This window comes from Cavia porcellus, unplaced genomic scaffold, assembly GCF_034190915.1.
Source record: "Cavia porcellus strain 051 isolate PalLab524CR breed Dunkin Hartley unplaced genomic scaffold, mCavPor4.1 scaffold_23, whole genome shotgun sequence".
Classification (NCBI taxonomy): Eukaryota; Metazoa; Chordata; class Mammalia; order Rodentia; family Caviidae; genus Cavia; species Cavia porcellus.
In genome coordinates, this window is record NW_026947506.1 from 20,371,903 (window position 1) to 20,392,663 (window position 20,761).

At 44.5% G+C, this 20,761-nt stretch overlaps 2 protein-coding genes across 3 annotated transcripts in view; both read right to left on the reverse strand.

Moving 5' to 3' along the window:
* Nt5c3a (5'-nucleotidase, cytosolic IIIA) overlaps nucleotides 1–13,763 on the reverse strand; it is a 53,846-nt gene extending 40,083 nt beyond the window's left edge. The window contains exon 1 of one of the 2 annotated variants that reach the window (XM_003470101.5): nucleotides 13,515–13,763. In XM_003470101.5, coding sequence (XP_003470149.1) covers nucleotides 13,515–13,652 — 138 coding nt within the window. In that variant the 5' untranslated portion in view covers nucleotides 13,653–13,763. The remainder of the gene's footprint in view (nucleotides 1–13,514) is intronic. The other variant, XM_063233872.1, reaches the window with a different exon arrangement.
* A 2,055-nt stretch (nucleotides 13,764–15,818) lies between these two features.
* On the reverse strand, nucleotides 15,819–19,551 carry LOC100724378 (retinitis pigmentosa 9 protein-like). Its single transcript, XM_063233873.1, has 3 exons — nucleotides 19,460–19,551; nucleotides 17,456–17,516; nucleotides 15,819–16,337 (listed from the first exon to the last, which is right to left on the reverse strand). Exons 1-3 carry the CDS (start codon nucleotides 19,506–19,508, stop codon nucleotides 16,151–16,153), a joined length of 297 nt encoding a protein of 98 aa, XP_063089943.1. The 5' UTR covers nucleotides 19,509–19,551; the 3' UTR covers nucleotides 15,819–16,150.
* Nucleotides 19,552–20,761: the final 1,210 nt, after the last annotated feature.

Here is a 20,761-nt window from a genome sequence, read left to right on the forward strand (position 1 = left end):
ACTGTGCCCACGCAGAACATACTGTTTGTTCTTTTATTTATTTATTTTTTTGGAGACAGGGTCTCACTATGTAGTCCAGGCTGGCCTTGATCTCTTGGCATCCCTTCTGCCTCAGCCGGGGCATGCACCACCACACGCAGTAGAATTTATTCTTAATATCTTAAAGGAGGCAAGGGACAGGAGACTATTTAAGAGAATAATTTCCATCCTAGGTAACTGCAACTAGGCCTTAGAAATGTATTTTAGCCAGGTATGGTGGTGGATACCTATAATCCCAGCATTCTAGGAGGCTGAGACAGGAGGGTTATCAAATTTAAATCTGGCCTGGGTAATATAGCAATGTAGTGAGACCCAATCTCAAAATTTTAAACAAGGGTGGATAGGTTTGGAATGTAGCTCAGTGTGAAGGTCCTGAGTTCAAATCCCAGTTTTGGGGGTGGGCATTTATCTAGGAATAAATCATAATGTGGCAGGGTGAGATTTAAAGCAAGGATTTAATAGATGCTAAACAATTTCATTCCCTTACATGATTATCTAGTGCGGAATCACAGCTTACATCATATGTTAAGAAGACACTATGTATCAGCACCAAAAAACCACAATACTTAGGAAAACATCCAGAACACAAGACACTCATGCAGCACTTATTTTCCTGTCCTACATGATAAAAATCACACACACACGAACACATGAGTGTCCAATCCCTCAGTGTCCAAAGGGAATTGGTTCCACAATCCTCTTAAATACCCAATTCTGACGATGCTTAAAATCCTTATACAAAATGGTACAGTGCTGACATACAAAATATGTTCAACCTCTCACATGCCTTAAATCACCTCTAGATTATTTATATACCTGTATTTTTAAACTGTTTTTGAAACAGGTTCTTACTGTGTAGTTTATGCTGGCATTGAACTTGTGGTGACCCATTTGCCTAGGTCTCCAGAATGCTGGGATTATGGTACCATGCCTGGCTACTTAAAATACCTCTTTCAATATAGATGCTATATAAACAGCTATCACACTGCATTGCTTAGGGCATAATGACAATAAAAAGAACCTACATGTTCAGTAAAAGGCAATTTTTTTTCAATCCATGGCTGACTCCAAGGATGCAGAATCCAGGGATGTGGAACCGCTGGATGCAGAGGCCTACGTATAGAAAAATGAAGCTGTGCACAAATCAAGTATCTCACTTGGAAAGAGATAAAAACTTTATCAGGGCTGGGGAAGCAGCTCAGTGGTAAAGCACACTTGCTCAGCATATATATTCAATTCCTTGGCACCACCAAAAACCAAGAACAAAGTAAAACATTTACAACTACAAAGGAGTAATTTTACCCAAAACTTTACTAGAAAGCTTCAAAGGAAGCGGAAACATAAGACTTAAAGTTCCTAAAGAGGTTAACAGAAAATTGTAACTACTAGGCTGGACTGTGTTAAGGTTGAATAATTATGCAGAATGTATTTGCTCGTAAGTACAGACTCAGACTCAACCAAGGGGGATGTTTCTACTTCTTTTCTAGTTCTAGTACCAATGTGGTCTCCTTATTTCTCTGTTTAGTGACACCGGTGAGTTGTTATTTTGCAACATTTCAACCTGCTATCCTGTAGCCAGTAACTTTTTTTCTCACAGAACTGGCTTTTTGGGGAGGGAGCATTTCATTGTGCTGGCACAGGCTGTCCTCCAACTTGTGGGCTCGATCCTGCTGCCTCGGCCCTGCAACTCCCAACCACAGGCGTGGGCCTGGCTTAGATTAAGGTCCTCCTAATCCTCTCCCCCACCTAGCTCTCAAATGACAGGACATTTGAGGTGAGATAAGCGTGTCAGCTGTGATGGGACACACTGTGAGGGAGAAACAACGAGGACAGGAAGGATCTTGCAGGCACCGTCATCTCCTTCCTCCTCCTTGTAAGAAGGAACTTGCCAAACACAGTAAGCAACCTCTCATCAACTGTAAGCACTTCTGTAACCTAGTAACGCCTTAAGAACGAGGACTATACACAGCATATGGAAAAACCAGACAAGCGGCATTAAGTCTGTCATGACTGAAAGTTTGCATCCTTGATTTATATTTTCGCATATTATAATTAAACGGTTTAAGCAACTCTAAGAGTTAACGTAAGAGTACACAATAAACCAGGCTTGGTGGTGCATGCCTATAATTCCAGCACTCTGGTAGGCTGAGACAGGAGGATCACAAGTTTGAGCCCAGCCCCGGCAACTCAGTAGAACTATATCACAAACAAAGGAACAAACAAGCAAACAAAAAAATAGCATACCACACAAGAAAGATAATTTTGACAAGTTGCATTGTGCTGCAGAGAGAGGACTGCCATCTACTGACCAAAAAATGAAATCACTCTAATTCCCTGACAGCTGTTGTCAGAGAAAAAAATCTCAAGTAAAGTTTATGACACTACATTTCAAGTGAATGGACTAAATATTAAAAATATCACAACCCAGCACTTGGGAGGCCAGAGTAGGAAGATTGTCATGAATCTGGGGCCAGCCTGGGATACAGTGATTTCAAGGCCAGATTGAACTATATAGGGAAACCCTATTTTTTAAAAAAAATCTTTAATTTAAAAGAGAATAAGGATTAATAGGGGGGATTTTTATTTTTTATTTTTGGTACTGGGGATCGAACTCACAACCTAGCGCTTGCCAGGCAGGCGCTCATGCTGCTAAGCTAAATCTCCAGCCCAATATTGGTTTTTTTAAAAAAAGAATTTAAATATATCCTTTTTGTTGTTGCTGTTAGTTTTAGTAGAACTGGACCTTGAGTCTGGGTACTTAGGTAATCGTACCACCAAAGAGCTATTTCCCTGGCCATAAAACATGATTTATGATTCTTCTATGGGGCTGGCAGTGTAAATCAGTGGTACAGTGCTTTCTTAGCATATATGAGGTCCTAACTGTGTTCAGTTTCAGCACTAAATAAAAGAAGTAAAGAAGGAATACCACCCCCACAATCCTAGCACAGGAGGCTGAGACAGGAGGATTGCAAATTCAAGTCCCAGCCCGAACTTTGTGATGGCTAAATTGTTTTAAAAGCAAAAGGCAAATGGATAAAAGTAAATACTAGTAATTGAAATTAATATTAAAAGTAAACTATGAAAGATAAAGCAAAACTTTATAAGAACTGTCAACAACTACAAACAGCTTCTAAAGTAGTTTTCCCCAAACCTCCAATGACACAAATACACACACATAGGCACTTTGCACTTTCTCTGGGACATACTTGTGCTGGGATATGTCCCTCCTGTTCCCATTATCCCTTGAGCTTTTAAAAATGTTAATGCTAGTTGGATATGGTGGTCTATGTCTGTAACAGGGTACCTGGAAGGCTGAGGCAGGAAGATCACGGTGAGTTCAAGGTCAGCCTAGATTACACAGATGTTTCAAACACTCCTAGCCCCCCCAAATTGAATGCATACAGATTAACTTGAACTTGTTATTTTCGTGTCTCAGCCGTCCCCCCAATACTGGGATTACAGGTGTGTGCCACATCATCCAGCTTGTTCAGTGGCTGCACAGCATTTCACTATACAAACCCAATTTGACCAATATATCCTGCTTTCAATAGTACACATGCAAAAGTTCACTTTCTGTATCCTCACCACTGCTTTCTCTTTACAAAGCCACCATTTGACTCCCTAATGTAACTATTTATGAGAAGTAACCATAAGTTCCCTGACATGGAAACTCTGGATTTTGTTGGGGAGTGCTGGAAGCATTTATTCCAATGGTGCTCAAACTGCACCAGGACCAGAATCACTGGGAGGCTGTTTACAGATTAGGGAGCCCACCTACACAGTGTCACTACCTGTTTGGGATGGGCCCGGATAGTCCACATCTCCAGCAAGTTCCCACACACAACACGGGAGTCCGTGTTTCTAAGGAAGGCCCTGTCCTTCTCTAACTGCCACAGTTTATGTTGGGGATGGTGCTGAAGGAAACCTGCCCACCCTGCCTGCAGGGGATGGTTAGGAGTCAAAAGCAGAAAGCAGAGGGACCTTAGAGTGTGAGGGTGTTTGTCAGCAGAGTTCTCAGTAACTTTAGAAATTAGGGACCAGTTAGTGGTCTCACAATAAAATAAAAAGAGAAATTCTGAAGCTACAATTGTTTTAGGAAGCAGCTATTTCTAGGTAATCAGTTAAGAAATTAAATTTTCATTAAAGTGGAAGATGTGGTTAGCTTGTGGTAGGAAGATAATACACAGGAAATGTTACAAGCCGGACTTGAAAAAACAAAGTCACATAGCCTGCTATAAATACTTTTATATTGTCACATGTGGGGATTCATCATGGATGTATCTTTCATCAGTGTTAAGAGTTTAACATAGAGCTGGGTATGTGGCACACACCTGTAAGTTTAGCATTCAGATTGCTGCGAGTTTGAGGCTAGCCTGAAACATGCAGCTCAAACAGCAAACTCCTCTATAATCATGGGATGGAGCAGACAGAGACAGCAGAAAGGTTAATGAAGAGCCTATTGCGTTTGCGCCTTAACACCCTCCACCCCCGCACACAGGAGGCTGATGCAGGATTAACATCACCCAGCTGAGCAGGTTCAAAGTTAGTCTGGACTGCATAGTGTGACCTCGTCTTAAAAATAAATGCATAAACAAATAAAAATGAAAGAAAGTTTAATGTATTTTCCTTATGTTACAATATATTTTATTCACACCGGAGGAATCAAGATTCTTATGGTCACCAATCACACCGTGCCCTGTTAATCTGAACTTCAAAGCCTTTATCATATTTTGCTCTCTCCATCCCTCTCTCCCTTCCCAGTGCACTAGAAAGCAAATTCAGGGCCTCGCACATGCTTGGCAAGCGTTCTACACCAAGACACACCACCACTTGGCACTCTGTGGTGCCAGCTGGGCCCTGCCTTTGGAAAGCGACCCTCCAGATCCCACTAGAATGTGTTAGGGAGTGGTCATGTCCTGAGAACACCACAAAACCTAGATAGTTCGGATGTGAAACAATGTATCTTTACTATTGGGATGACTGTAAGATAAAAGCTGTGCTGAATTTGTGTTGCCTGCTTCCACGTTCCAAGTTCTGGTAGTGAGTAACAGCCTCCTCTCTTACTGACAGAAACCCAATTGTGTTGGAGGGTGGCAATGGGGAAACCACCTCTCAGCTCCACCTGTGAGGTGAGACTGGAAAACATGGGGAATGTTTATATTTTAAAATTTTATGACAGTAAAAGACATACTGCTATTAATCTCATCTCAAACACCCCTCCCCTTCAAACACACAGCCCATTGATCTTGTCACTTTCTGAGGCAGCTTTGAAGTCCTCTCTCCTGAGTGTCCTCCTTACCTGACGTACTGAATGAATTCAAAATGTTGACCTTTCCTGGTCACTTTGACTCGGGGGAAGAGCCAGAATTTCCATAGTACCTGATATAGTAAGTGAGGTAGATGAGGGCACACTCATCATGTTTTTAGATGTCTCTATTTCTGTTGGATGGCACTTGGCTGTGGCAGTCACCATAGTTTTGATCACCTCTCATACAGACACTCAAGAAAGATTTCCAGAACGGCATCACCAATTGGCAAGAGTTGGTTGTGGTGGCTCACGCCTGTAATCTCAGTGCTCAGGAGGCTGAGGCAGAAGGATCACTGTGCATTCAAGGCCAGCATGGGCTACTTAGTGAGACCCTGACTCAGAAAACCTAAATAAATGAATAACCCAAGGAAAGCTGGCCATGGTAGCAAATACCTGGAAACTCAACATTTAGGTGGCGGAGGCAGGAGGTCTGGGAGTTCAAGGTTGGTCTGGGCTACACAGGAAGAGCAAGGTTAACCTGGGCTGCATAGTGAGGGCCAACCTCACATGTTACACTGACTCAGGGCCTACCCCCAAAAGAAAGAAAATTTGTGCTGCTACTATTTTGGGGTTTGCTTCTCTTAGTCAAGTGTAACTAATAATATTTTTTTTTGTCTTTTTGAGACAAGGTTTCACTATGGAGTTAAGTTGGTCTTGAACTCACTTTGTAGCCTCAAACTCAGTAATTCTTCTGCCTCAGCATCCTGAATGCTGAGATTACAGGTACGCACCACCATATCAGGCAATAATAATTTGTAAAAAGTGAGACAAAGCACATGTGATGGCACACGCCTGTAACCCCAGCTACTAGAGGCAAAAGAATCTCAAGTTTAAGATCAGCCTGGACAACTCAGCGAGACTCTGCCTCCAAATAAAGAGGTTGGGCATGTACCTCAGTGGCACAACACTTCCCTAGCATGTGCACCTCGTGAACCCTACAAAAGGGGGAGAGAGAACAAAAAAAGAACCATTTCCATGCAGAGAGCAGACTCAACAATAAAAGATACAAGACACTGTGTAAACCCCCAGTTAAGAGAAATCATGAGACAATGTCAAAAAGGGTTCAGAGAAAACACATGGTAAAAATAATCACAAATTCTAAACAGGCCCCAGTGGGTCCCCCATCTGAGGGCTGATATAAACCAAGCAAAAGCTGAAACAGATTTTTTAAAGTGATAATGTTGCTTTGCTGAGCAGTGATATTAATCCTGTTTCTCTTCTCTGTTCTAAATACAGGCCCACTAGGAGGCTTGTCACTTGGTTTAGTATCCAAGAATATCTGATCTTCTTTTACCATCAAGAAGTTTTTATCTCCCAGAGAGAAACACACAGAAGTTTCAAAAACAGCACCAGCTGATTAAGGAGTAAGTTAATGTCAGCAAAAAAGCAGTAAATCCTGTATCCAGTTCAGAAATGACAGCTTTCCCAGGGTGGTCAGGCAGTCCTGACACTTTCCTCTCCCACTGTCCAAATGGCTTTTTATTTTTTCCTCTTTTTGCCTAGTAAGGGCCAATGTTAAGACTATACATCTGTTCTGGGGCTGGGGATTTAGCTCAGCGGCATAAGCACCTGCCTTGTAAGCAGGCAGTCATGGGTTCAATCCCTGGTACTGATAAAAATGAAAAATGAAAAAAAAAAAAAGATAAAAAAAAAAGACTATACATCTGTTCTGGTCCTGTACCTATACTTTACTTCATTGGATAGATATTCCTGCTTAGAGAATTTAGTAAAGAATATAAGAAGAAATAAGTAAGACCAAACCATCTCATCTCTTTCTGGATAGTTTCTCACTAGAGAAAAGTAAGAAATCCATTAATAAGAGAATCAGAAAGCTGGACATAGTGGTGTACACCTTTAATCCCAGCACTTGTAAGACTGAGGCAGGAGGCTTGTCCTGAATGCAAGGTCAATGTGTTTTGCTTTTTGAACAAACAGGGTCTCACTATTTGTTCTAGGCTGGCCTTCACCTCACAATCCTCTTACTTCAGCCTCCCAAGAGCTGGGGTGCCCCTTTACACTCTGTTAATAATGCAGCCAGAATCAATGTTTTCCTGGTCAACCTTAGTCATTCTTCCCTATAACTGATCTTTTTAATGATGACAAGTTATAAACTTTTCCCAAGCCCTGTGAACTCACTTAACTCTGTAGCTAATCTAGGTAGTAAGTAATGCTATTATTATCTCCCAATTAGCAGTTGTGAAAATGGACTCAGAGAACCAGCTACCTCTCCCAAGGTCACACAGCTTTGTGACTCAGAGAACCTGGATCGTACCCAGGATCATGACTTCAGCATTCTTGGGGCCATCAAGTCCTGCTGAGTCACCTGCGAGGTTCTCTACCTCCTGGGCCCTGACTGCATCCTTCCTGCTCAGTGGCCTAGTTCGAGGCCTCAGGCATCTTCCCCAGGGATGCTGCCAACACTGCCTGACTAATGCTCTTCATTCCAGGTGCTCCCCTTCCCTCCACCACATCCGCCTTATCTGCATAAAGCTCAGTGCTAATTATTAACTATTATTTGAAACCTTTGATTATGGGTTCCATTATCAGCACCAAAACAGCAACAACTGAAAAATCTTTTATCGTTTCTCAAGGATTCCTGGTGCCTTCAAAATAAAGGGCAAACAAGAGCAGGGAGGTAAAAGACAGCAGACTGTGCTGCAGGGTAACAATTACATCTATGTATCCAGTGGTTACTACCAGCCAGATGTGGCTGAGTAGTTCATCTCTGTTAAATCATTTCATTCCCACAACTAAAGACAGATACTAGAACCTTCCTTTTTACAGACATGGAAAATGAGATGGGGCCTAGAAAGACTAAGGGACTTTGAAAAATATTCTAATTCTACATGCCTGAAGTCAGAGCATGCCAGAGGCTGGGGCAAAAGGACTGTGAATTTGAGACCAGCCCACGTGACACAGCAAGTTCCAGCCAGCCTGCATACTGTGCAAGGCTCAGTTTTTTAAAAAAAAAATGAAAATTTGTCTAAGGGTTGGAGATCTTAGAAAATTGTTCAAGATATAACACTTATTAAGTAGAAAAGCAAGAACGTAAGACCAGATCTGCTCAAACCAGAGTTCTTGTTCTTATAGGTGACTCAGGAATGCAGTGCTATGGGGTTACTAGGTCCTAAGCAAGGGATAAGTGCTAAATACTTGCTTGGAAAACTGATCTTGGGGGCTGGAGATTTAGCTCAGTGGCTTAAGGGCCTGCCTGGCAAGTGTGGGGTCATGAGTTCGATCCCTGGCATCAACAAAACAAAACAAAACAAAACAAAACAAAAAACTGATCTTACCCCAAATTTTTGGAAATCACAGTTTAATTTTTTTTTTTTTTTTTTTTTTTTGAGATAGGGTTTCATTGTGTAGTCTGGCTGGCCTCAATTCCTGGTGATCATCCCACCTCATCTACTAGGATGCTGGAATTACAGGTATATGACACTATATCTGCTAGTTTTTAAAAATATTAAAATGGACTGGGGTGTAGCTCACAGGGAGAACCCTTGTCTAGGACGTGCAATGCACTAGGTTCAACTCCTGACACCACACACATAAAAAGAAACGTAGTCCTGTAATCCTGGATTAGAGTGCAAACTAAATGAATTATAAAGCTAAAACAGGAAACGGAAAACTGTGTATGTGGTTGTTTACTCTGGGCTACTTTCGTAATCCACGCCTCTGATCTTGTTAGAGTGCTTTGTCTTGATAATTCAGAGCAGCACTTAGACTGCCCTACAAAAAGGTAACAGAAACCAGCCCAGAGACACATCACACTAGCAACACAACTGAATACACATGGAAGATTATTCATGTGAACTCCGTGATAATCTGTTAAAAGAATGCTTCAGGAGAGCTGCCTACAGTGGTGCACACCTGTAATCCTAGCACCTGAGGCAGGAGAATCAAAGTTCAAGACTGTACAGAATGTGTCACGTGTGCAGACTGCCGTAAGGTGTGATAACTGAAGTAAATTAGATTTTTTTTAGTAGTATTAGCATTTTCATTGTATTTCAAAAGAATTTGTGTTGCTTGTTTTTGGACTTAGTACACTGAAAACTTGTTGATGTGGAAAATTTTGATGCTTTTTATAAGTACTCAATAATAAAAACTGAATAGTTAATTTTGGTGACTTTTTTCTGTGATGTACTCACTGTTTAATATAATAATATTACATACATTAAAATTAGTACTTCACCAGTAGCAATATTCTAAAGAATAAATGTGGATCTGACAGATCCATGTTTATGCACCCTGATGACAAAATTAGTCTTAGGCCCATAATATGAATCTTTTACCTCAGATAACGGTGACTGAATTTTTTACATCTTTAAAGCAGAGAACCAAGCCCTACAATCAGGACAAACTAACGTGTTGATAGTTTCTTTTTTTGGAGGTGGTCGTACTGGGGATTGAACTGAGGACTTTGGTGCACGAAAGGCAAACACTCTACCATTGAGCTCCATCCCTAGTCATGAATAACAAGACCCTGTTAAAACAGAAGTCATCCCACTCCATTTCACATACTATGCTTACGCATACAAAGTGTTTGCTTTTCTATATGCTCTGCTTTCTCCAAACAGATCATAAAGTTTTGGCAGGAATTTATTCACTCCGACAGGGATCAGGGAACTCCATAAATGGTCAGTTAGTGAATATTCTAACTTTTATGACCCAAGAGAAACACCTGAGAATAAAGAGATATTTATTTAACAAAAGAAAAACGAATTTGGGACTGGGGATTTAGCTCAGCGGCATAAGCCTTGCAAGCAGGCGGTCATGAGTTCGATTCCTGGTACTGATAAAAAAAAAAAGAAAAACACACACACACAAAACGAATTTGAGCAACTTTACTGAGGAAATCCCAGTCTAACTAATTGGGTGTGACAGTGCCACATTTGTCCGGCTGCCTTGGGAGCTGTGGGAGGTATTACAGGGCCCAAGAGCTCAATACCTGTCTGGGCAACAGAGATCCTTCCTCAAAACACAAAATAAAACAAAACCACAAGCTGGGTGTGCTGGAACATGCCTCATTCACCCCAGAAGCTAAAGTGGGACAGCTTGTGGAACTGCGGTCAAAAGAAGATTTTTTAAAAAGGCTAAGGATAGAGTACAGTGGTAGAACACTTGTTTCATAAGCACGAATCCCTGGGTCTGATCCCCAGTGTGTGGGGGTGATGGTGGTGGTGGTAAACGGACAAAGGACCACACATACATAACTCAATTTTTATAAATAACGTTTTGCTTGACTTCAAAGTGACCATTTACTATCATCAAAAAAGACTGTAAATGTTCATTTTTAATGCTAATCTGTAGTGAGAGTCTTACATATCTCATCTCTGAACGTGGGACAGATAAGTGACAGTGGTGATACTTGAAATGCTGTCAAGTTACAGGAAGTCGCTGGGATTTATAATGTGCCAAGAAGAACAGAAAGGATCCATTCTTGGTTGCAACCAAGCGTGTCACTATGGACACATCTCATGGTGACTTCCTTCCAAAGAACACAGGGTGGAAGGAGGGAGGGGAAGTAACTTCAACTTTACAAAAACTGCAAAGTCTGCAAACTGAAAGAAAACCCCACTGAGGGATATTCTATTTAATACCCAACCATAACTACTCGAAACGGTGAGGAATATAAGTACAGTCAGAGAAACTGGCACAGCCAGAGGTGGAAGAAGGCAGCGTATCTCAGGGGCAGAGCACATGTGAAGAGGGGCAGTTCCTGGAGGAGACATTACATAAAAACACTGGAGATCTGAATAAAACATGGACATTTACGAAAGTATCAGTATTTGTTCAACTGTAACAAATGAACCAAAGTAATGTAAGATGTCAACAATGAAGGCAACTGCATAGGGGACTCACGAAAACTCTGTACTTACCTACTTTGTATTTCTCTAAATCTGAATTGTTCTAAAATAAAGTTTACTTAAAAGTAAAAATGTCTGTGCATGGTGGCACAAGCCAGAAATCCCAGTGACTTGGGAGGCTGAGGCAAGAGGGACAAAAGTTCAAGGCCAGTGTGGGCAGCTTAGTAAGAGCTGCCTCCCCCATCTAAAAACAAAAAAGCTGGGGGCATAACCTAGTGCCTTTTCTTGTGTAGCATGCACTAGGCTCTGGGTTCAATTTCTAGTACTACAAAAAATTAATGTAAAATAAACACTTGACTATGCCAGATTAGTGAGCAATTTAAGGAGATTTTGGGTGCCAGAAAGAGAAATTTACCCAGCTGCAGCTCCACTGCTAGTAGGCAGGGGCAGGTTGTTTTGCTGCTTCCAAGGAGACACCAAATGAGGCGTACGGTACCTTGGAGGAAAGCAGCAGCCACCTTCATTAACCTCTCCCGGTCTCCACTCTGCTACCTGTGTTTAGGTCTCTGCCCTGTGGGACATTTCTGCTGGGCAGGCACAACCTCCCAGCCACTCCTCCAGACTCTCTCGGGAAAATTTCAGAAAGACATGCCTCATTTGAGGGTGCAGAAGCTCTAAAGGATGTGTTGTGGCTTGGCATAACTGATGCTATATTGAGCCTTGCATTTAACTAGTGGCCTGTATTTGACTCAGTAAATGGAAAACTACTCAGGATACAAGTCCTTTGAGAAAAGCAGAATGAATTGTATCTACAAGAGAAAAATTAACCTGCTCAACAAAAGAAGCAGGATACTGGTGTCAACTGAAAATGAAAGCAAGATTTGAGCTAAATTATCTCCAACAGGATGTCTTTTGTGATTCTCTTTTAAAAACTCTGTAACTTTCCAGTTCTAGGCCATTTGTTTGGCTCCTGAACCAGGGGGGTCTGTATATGTGTGGTCCTGAGCTCAGTTAATTGAATTCCAATTTATCAATTTAGTTGCTTGGATTCCTGTATTGCTCACGAACCCATCTCAGATGAAGGTAGCAATGGGTGGTGAGTGTTCTAAAGAAAAAGAACCAGAGCAGGAACCCATATTTTGGGTCTCATAGACAAATAAATATTTTTTTCAACTGAAGAAGTAACTTAGGTTGCCTAGCAACAAGCGTTAAAACCATAATTTTCACTGTAAAGCCACTTGCAGGCTACATCCATTAAAATACTGTACTCTGTCTACATGTAGGTGTGACTGGTGTCTTCAGTACGGTAAGTAAAGTTCGCATTCTTGATGGTCCTTCATTATCTTTCAGAGAGGGCAAACTGTTTCTTAGGATTTTGAAAGACCAATTCACAACTCAAGTACACACCGGACGATAGGACAATTCATATATATACTATAAATGCATTATAAATACGTTAATATATAAAACATATTCACACCTATATTATAAATTTTGAGCGTGGGGCAAAAGAAAATCGTGTGTTAAGCAAGCCAGCACCACGAATAAAAGGAAACTTTGGAGACACAAACATTTGCTAAGAAGACAAGAGGCAGAGAAAATGTTACATAATCCAAGAGCACATTAGCTCAAAAACTAGGAATCTTACTGGAATGAGACTTGTGAGAGCTGGCTTTTAAAATTTACTTTTAAAATAAAGCAAAGCTGTTCCCATATTCGCCCTCGTGCCATGGGCCTCCACCCGTGGGGCATCTCTATCAGGATGAGCACAGCCCCACAACCTACTGCAGATGGCGTTATCTGGATGGCACATGCACCCAGATGTTCACTCAGATGTTCACACGCACAGTGCTCAGTCTAGAGAGACCCAGGACTGTGTGCTCCAGAAAAGAAAGTGGACTGGTCTTGCCTACGTCAGATCTAGTTAAATACAAAACTAAACAAACCCAACTTCAAAATGCATTTACTATGTACCTCTAGTGGATTTTTGAGGGTTTTTTTGTTTGGTTTTGTTTTTTGGCTTTTTGAGGCAAGGCCTCGTAGTTCAGGCTGGCCTTGCACTCACTATGTAGCCCTTGCACTCACTATGGCCCCGAACTTGCGGCGATCCTCCTGCCTCAGCCTCCTGGGCGCTGTGATGACATGCAGGTGCCACCACACCTGGCTAAGGAGATTATTTCAACATCCGTGCAGGAGCTCGGAGAACACAGAAGGGGACTTCTGGTAAGTCTGTGACAGCAGAGTAAGACTCCAGCACCGAGCCCACAAGTCTACGGCGGACAGCGGCCCAGGCCCCTTGTGCCGCCGGCCCCAGTGGGAGGACCCGCGCCCGGGCCCCGGCCCCCCATCGCCCGGCTCACCATCTCGATGATCTTGGTCTTGCGGCTCGTCCTCCGGCGCAGGCTGAAGAGGTACTGCACCAGCACCGCCCCCGCCAGCAGGGCGCACACGCCGGCGCTCGCCGCCGCGCCTACCCTCACCGCCGCCGCGCGGTCCATGGGCGGCCTCGTGCGCCCGCGGCCGGAAACCGAGCAGCCCGCCGCTGCAGCTCGCCTCCAGAGCGCGGGAGCCGCGGCCCCAAGGCGGCCCGCCCAGGAAGCCCCGCCCACCCGCGCCTCCGCTTTGTGCAGGCCTCGCTCCACCCGCTGCACACGCAGGCTCCGCCCCCGAAGAGCCCCGCCCCCGACCGCGGCTTACGTCGGGGCTGCCCCAGAAAACCCCGCTACAACGCTGCTCCGCGAGGCCCCGCCCCCAAAAAGCTCCGCCCCCAAGCCTGGTTAGTGCGGGTTTTCCGCAGAGAAACCCCCGCAGGATCGCCGGGGGACGGGAGATCGTGGCTAGCGCCGACGCCCAGGAGCGGAGCGAGACTTCCGCACAGTCGGGGTCTGGGGCACTGCTGCTAGCACCGGAGAAGGAAGTGTTCCTTCTCTGATTAGCTCTCTCTGCTAAAAGCAATAGGCAGTGGTTCAGAGGAGCCCCGTCCAGCAGCAGTCTGATTGCAGCCGCGGCCTACTCCGAAATCGTTTTCGCCTTTCGCGCCTCAGCCGCGCTGAACTGCAACTCCCAGCAGGTTTGGCGCAGGCCCTCTGTTGCTTTGACCTACAGTCCCCAGGCTGCCCCGCGGCACCGCATCTGAGCCGTGCAGTGGCGTCCGCGGTGGCTTGTCGGGACCAGCGGGCGAAGACAACTCCTACGTAGACGTAAAGAGATGTCTTTCCCACGGCCCTGCGCTTGGTGCGCCCGCCTCCTCCATCGCGTCCTCCTTGTGAGTGGCGGGATTTGCTGGGTGTCTCCTGCGGGGCGGGGCGACCAGGTTTGAAGAGGGAGAGGAGGCGGGGATTATTTCCGTCCACCCTCGGGCGGGCGGGTCTCAGCTTGTCCAAGAAATGATTGACATAAAACAGATTAACAAAAGAAACTACAGTTTATCTACTCGTCCATGGAAGTTCCACGAAAATAGACTCAAGAACTGGCTGTCCCTGGTGTGGTGTCCCAATCCCAGCACTCCGGGAGCCGACGCGGGACGATCGCGAGTATTAGCCTAGTATGAGACATTTAGTGACTGAAACGATCTCAAAAAAGAAAAAAGGGCTGAGATATAGCTCAGCGCAAAGACTCTGGGTTCAATCTCTGGTTTTAAAAAAAATCCTGTTACTAAACTCAAAAAAATTTTTAAAAATTCACCAAAAGTATAAAAATTCCTTTTTTTGGTTGCTCCTCTTAATTACTCCTGAAGTGGTATCCTGATCATTATGTAGTTCAGGGTACCCTCAAACTTATGATCCTCCTTCCTTATCCTTCCAAGCACTGGGAATATAGGCACGTGTTACCTCGCAGGGGTGTCCTGCATGACTTCTCCTTTGTAATATCAGTATGGGATCTCAAGGACATAGTGGAAGGTATGGTTGAAGCCCAGGGTCTGGGAGGTGTGACACAGTGGCAAAGGCACTAACAAGGCCACAAAAATCACTTTAGTTGGTAACCTGTGTTCTCTAGGTCCCTACTGTCCTAAGGCCATACCTGGGCCACACCAGAACTGGGAAGGTCAGCCATGCGCATGCATTGCTGCTCTAAAGATAAGGATCAGAAAGGTAATGCCTGAGCACTGACAGCAGGCTGTGGCCGACACTGCACTCTGCTAAGTAAGGTCAGCCACGCTGTGGCTCAGGAAGGACAGATCCCCTCCACCCTTGCTTCCTGGGCTGCCTTGACTCTGCCTCTGCCCAGGTCAGTTATAGCTGCCCCGATGGGCTATGCTCAGCCAGCAGGAGGGGTAGCAGCCAGTGGATGTCCTGTGTCCTTGGACCACCTGAGTCAGTGACTAAGAATCCCAGGGCTCCAGCAGTGAGGTCCAGGCAAGCTGAATACAGTACAGGCACAGGAGGCTTCACTGCCACCAATCACCTCTGTCCCCAGATCAGTGACTGCTGTCAGGTGTCACACAGCAGCATGCCATGTTTGAGATACGAGGATAGCAGTTCACACCACTGAGTCTTAGACGGGGCAGCAGCTGTGTGAACGCGTGTCCCTGAGACGACAGCGTGAAAGATGTCACTGCACACTGTTGACACTGGTAATCCCTGGGGAAGGAGAGTGAGTGCTCATGACCAAAGTGTCCTTAGCTTTTACATCTGGACCGTGTGCCTGGATTCTTCATAAATGACTACGTTTGAAAAATAAATCACAAGCTTTTATTGTCCCTAACATAAGACAGCCAGATCTGAAGCCGTGGGACCGAGCCTCTCCACTAGGGGGCGCACTCTGGGCTCACAAGGCCACGGTGGGCCCTGGTCCAGTTGCTGCCTATGGAGGCTGCAAAGGGGTCTCAGGCACTGAACATGAGGAGCTCTCCTGCGCGACATAGCGGAGGCCTGGCGCTGGAGAACAGCAGAGCGTCCTTCAGTTCGTGGTAAGCGTCCCTACAGACCCGATGTCCCCTCCCGGCCACTGGATCTGCCGCAGTGCTGGGGCTGAGGTGCTCGGCCAGGCGTCCCCTTCACTCCGAGTCTGAACTTTCACTTGGCTTGGAAGACTTCTGCTTCCACTTCTTTTTCTTCTTTTCCTTCTTTCTTTTCTTGTGCTTCTTCTTCTTCTTGTGTTTCTCTCTACCCTCCGAGGACTCAGAGCTGCTCCCGTCCTCCTCTGAGGTGGAGTCTGCCAGGAGCTGTTTCAGCTGCTGGATCCTAGGTGTGCAAGATCGGGCAAAGGACTCTGAGTTTCCACGCCAGTCTCCTCAAATAAGTAAATGACTTACAGTAAGTGCTGGGGGGGGTAGTTGTGTATAACGACCTTACTAATCTTAATACTTACTTTTTTTTTTTTTTTGGTAGTTTTGACACAGGGTTTTGCTATGTAGTTCAGAGCCTGGGCTTGAACTCCCAGCAATCCTGTTGCTAAGGCCTCCCAAGTGCGGAGATTACTGACGTGTATCAACTCTCCTGGCCACACTCACTTCTGACTGTCCTAATATTTCCTACAACCCTTGCAACTGTGACTTTTTTTCTTTTTTTGTTGTGTTGGGGATTGAACTCAGGTCCTTTGCGCTGGGCTATATCCCCACCCCTTCTTTAATTTTAAATTTTTGACTCGGTCTAAGTTGCCCAGTTCTAGTTGGCTGGAACTTTTTATTTTCCTGCCTCAGCCTCCTGGAAGACTGTAATTAGATGCATGCTCCACCACACCTGGCTTGCAACAGTGACTTCTAACAGATGCACTTACTGAAGCTTCTCCACACTGACACTCAAAGTCCCCTCCCTCAAGAGCAGCAACTCCATACAACTGATCTGAGCAACAAAACTTTCCTTCATCGTCTTTTTAATCATGTCTAAGCTTTATAAAAACTCAAGATGCTATAGAGTGTGGAAGTTAAACTAAATCACAGCCAGGTTTGGTGGCATATTCCTGTAATCCCAGGACTCAGGAGGCTGAGGCAGGAGGCTCTGCTCGCATTTACTTTGGGCTACAAAGTGAGCTCAAGGTCAGCCTGAACTATATAGTGAGACCCTATCTCAAAAAGACAGAATGAAACGAAACAAAACAAAACTAAGTCACATGAGGAAGCCAACTTCAGTGTGGGGTCCAGCAGAAGTGTGCCCTCTGCTCGACCTGGCGAGAGGGCACTGGCTATCTGTCCCATGCTGGCCTGCTTGTCCTGACCGCTGCCTGCCGGCCCTCATGCAGCCCCTAGCAATGGGCTCAATCTTCCTGTCCCCACAGCTGGAGTCTGCAGGGCTGGAATCAATCCCTCTATGTGAATATTTGCTCCTGACTATGCAGTTAAGATGTAAGTGGATAACCTCACCTCACGTCCTTCTCATGTCTTTTATTCTCCCGAATGATGTCGTACATGGGATCTTCATGTGCTGTAAGGGTCAGAGAAGGGTATGGTTAGGCTTTATAGACTGTTAGTCAAGTAGGAAATAAATCTATATATGTAACTGAAACTAGTATTTCTTTTTTTTTTTTTTGAAACTAGTATTTTTGTTGTTATTGATCTTGTTTTTGACACTATGCTATCCAGGCTGACCTGGAAGTTGCCGTGTAGTAAAGGCCAGCCTCAAATACAATGCTCCTGTCTCCGCCTCCTGAGTGTGAATTATAGGCATGCACCACTACACCAGGCTAATCCAGTGTTTGATGTTGCTTTATGTTCAATCTATTTTTGCCCTTTTTTTTTTTTTTCGTCTTTTTGAGACAGGGTCTCACTATGCAGTTCAAGCTGAGCTTGAACTCACTTTGTAGTCCAGGCTGGTGTTAAACTCACAAGGATCCTCCTGCCTCAGCCTCTCGAGTGCTGGGATTACAGGCATGAGCCACCATGTCTGGATTTATTTTTGTTGAAGGATGTTAATATAAACTCGTTAACCTACAAAAATAATTCTCTAATTAGAAAACACAGAAAATAATTAAATATGCTTTATGAGGAAATAACTGAGCTGGGAGAGGTCATACACACTTAAAACCCTTCACTTAGAAGGCTGAGGAAGAAAGATCACAAATTCAATGCTAGACTGGGCCACATAATGAGACCCTGTTTCAAAACACCACCGTCAGCACCTCCAAAGAGAAGACCTCCAAATAACTGCATAGAGAGCAGTGCACTTGCTTCTCATTTAAAAGAATTCTCAAGCTGAGAAATACTGGAGTAATTCTCTTTGGTCTACGTGGATAGATGACCGAGGGTGGAAACAATGACTGTGAGAGCAACTGTTTACCCCATAAGCCCCAGCCACGGGTGCACCCAACTGCTCCTCCAAGTTCCCTGGTGAGTTAGAGGCTGGACCTGGTGGCAACAGCCGTCCTAGGAGGGTCTGCTTGGTTTAATAACACCAGTGTACTCTATTATTTCCTCCTCACACCCCGTATGGGAAGCTATATTTTTAGTCTTTTTTAAACCAAATTTTATTTGGAATGGGGTCTGGCCAAGCTGCCTAGGCTGGAACTTCCAATCCTCTTGCTTTGGCTCCCAGACCAGCTGGGACAGCGGACAGTACAGGTGTATGTCACTGTGCTGAGCTAGTCACTTCAAGTGGCTTCAAATGCTTAAATATTAGAACACGTGCATGAGGGATATGTGAAATGTGTAAATTACCTTGATTACAAAAGGGGTACAAGCTTACTGGAGGGACTGGGGATTTAGCTCAGCGGCATAAGCACCTGCTTTGCAAGCAGGTGGTCGTGAGTTCGATCCCTGGTACCGATAAAAAAAAAAAGTATGGAGGACTGGGGGCGTAGCTCGGTTGTATAGCACTGGGCTGGCATGCATGAGGCCCCAGGTTGGCTCCCAAGCACCAGGAAATAAATATAAAAATGCATTTAAAAAGCTGTTCTCTTATCACCAAGGCAGCTGCTGCTAGGCACTGGTAGTTTTCCTGGTGTACTCAGCAGTGACCTCACTTGGAACAACCAGTAACTGCACAGTGCAGGATGGTCTGCAGAAGGGGGCTTTGAAAAGATAAAGTGAGGAAAGGACCAATGGGTTTTACTGTCATCTAAAGAGGAAATACACTTCGAGCTTAAAATAGGAGAGTCAGTAGTCTGGGAGGCTGAGGCAGGAGGACTGCAAGTTCGAGTCCAGCCTGGGCCCTGGTTCAATCCCAATTCTCATGTACACACAGATGCAGCCACAGACGCACAGGCATATGCTAATGCTCACACAAATACTATTTCACAGAAGTGCAGCTGACATCACAGACTGTGTCCGAATCTCAGGGAGCGGGGAGAAGGGAGTGCGCTTGCGTGGTGCCTGCTGGCTCACACCTCTCACCACCTCTGAGGACTGCAAACTCACACCCGGTTCACTCACCACTCTGAACTGTTTTAACTTTTGGTTCTCTTTGATAAAGAAAGGGCATTCTTTGTCACCTGTCCGGGGGCCATACCATTTGCAGCGGCAACCTAAAAAAGAAAGAGGGGCATTTTCTGTAAGATGACAGCTTTACCTTACCAAGATAATGTTTTGGTATTAGTTTTCCTTCATTAGACCCCCGTTCTAAAAGTAAATGTGATGAGTGGATGAAACACAACAGTAAGACCCCAAAACAGGTAATGTGGTTGCATCCCACAGCATCCCTCAATCATACAGCTGCGGCAATAAACCTTGTGTCAAGCATTTCTGAAACCATCTGGTGCCAAGAATGGCAAGAGGGGAATTTACTTTTAGTCTCTCCCTGTATGCATGACAAGTTATTTGTGGAGAGTGAACCAGGGTCTTTCCACTGAGCTATAGCTCATGCCCTTTTTCACTTTTGTATTTGGAGATAATGTAAGTTCCTTAGGCTGTGCTCACACTTGTGATCCTCCTGCCTCAGCCTCCCAGAGTGCTGGATCAAAAGCATGTGCTACCGTGTTTGGCTGTATTTTTTTAGCATACATATTTTCTGTTCATCAAGTTTAAGAACACTTCTGATTCATGAACAGAATGTGATTCTCAGGGGTAAAGGGGTGCAGAGCACATGACTAGCAAGTTCAAGGCCCAGAGTAAAATCTCTAATATCAAAAAGAAATGAACAGGACCAATGGTGGTACATGCCTGTAATCCTAGCACTTTGGCTGGTGAGGCAGAAGAATCGTGATTTCACGACCAGCCTGGGATACAGTGAGACCATGTCTCATAAAAATAAATTGAACATCAAAAAATAATAAAGGCACTACTACAAGAAAGTGTGTCTCAATTTGTGAAAATCATCATACAAATGCCTTGTTTTTGTTTGTTTGTTTTTGAGATGGAGTCTTGCTATGTTCTCCAGGTTTATCTGAATCAAACTCTTGTACTAAAGTAACACACCTGCCTTAGTTTCCTAAGTACTGGGACAACAGGTGTGCATCACTGTGCCTGGCCTTACATCTCTCAAATTTAAGTAAACAAAATCACAAATTCTCTTCCAATGTGAATGCTGGTAGAACTTCAGCATAGCGTGCCCTGCAGAAAGGAAACTGTCCTGTTTAAACAGGTTCACTAGGAGAAGGCCCTGCACAAGGCATACAAGCATCAGGGCAACAAGGGGACACACAGATCTTCCCAGAACTATAACAATGACGGATCTGAGCTTAGGTGTTGCAGTATGGAAAAGAAAGTGGTGTGCAAAGCAGGAAGGATGCGATCCTG

Bases quoted from the DNA above. Each gene is read 5' to 3' on its own strand.
- LOC100724378 (XM_063233873.1), bottom strand. From the start codon at position 19,508: ATGCCCTTTCTTTATCAAAGAGAACCAAAAGTTAAAACAGTTCAGAGT. The intron at 17,517-19,459 runs GTGAGTGAACCG...TGACCCTTACAG, and splicing joins AGTTAAAACAGTTCAGAGTG to CACATGAAGATCCCATGTAC. The intron at 16,338-17,455 runs GTGAGGTTATCC...TTGCACACCTAG, and splicing joins AGACATGAGAAGGACGTGAG to GATCCAGCAGCTGAAACAGC.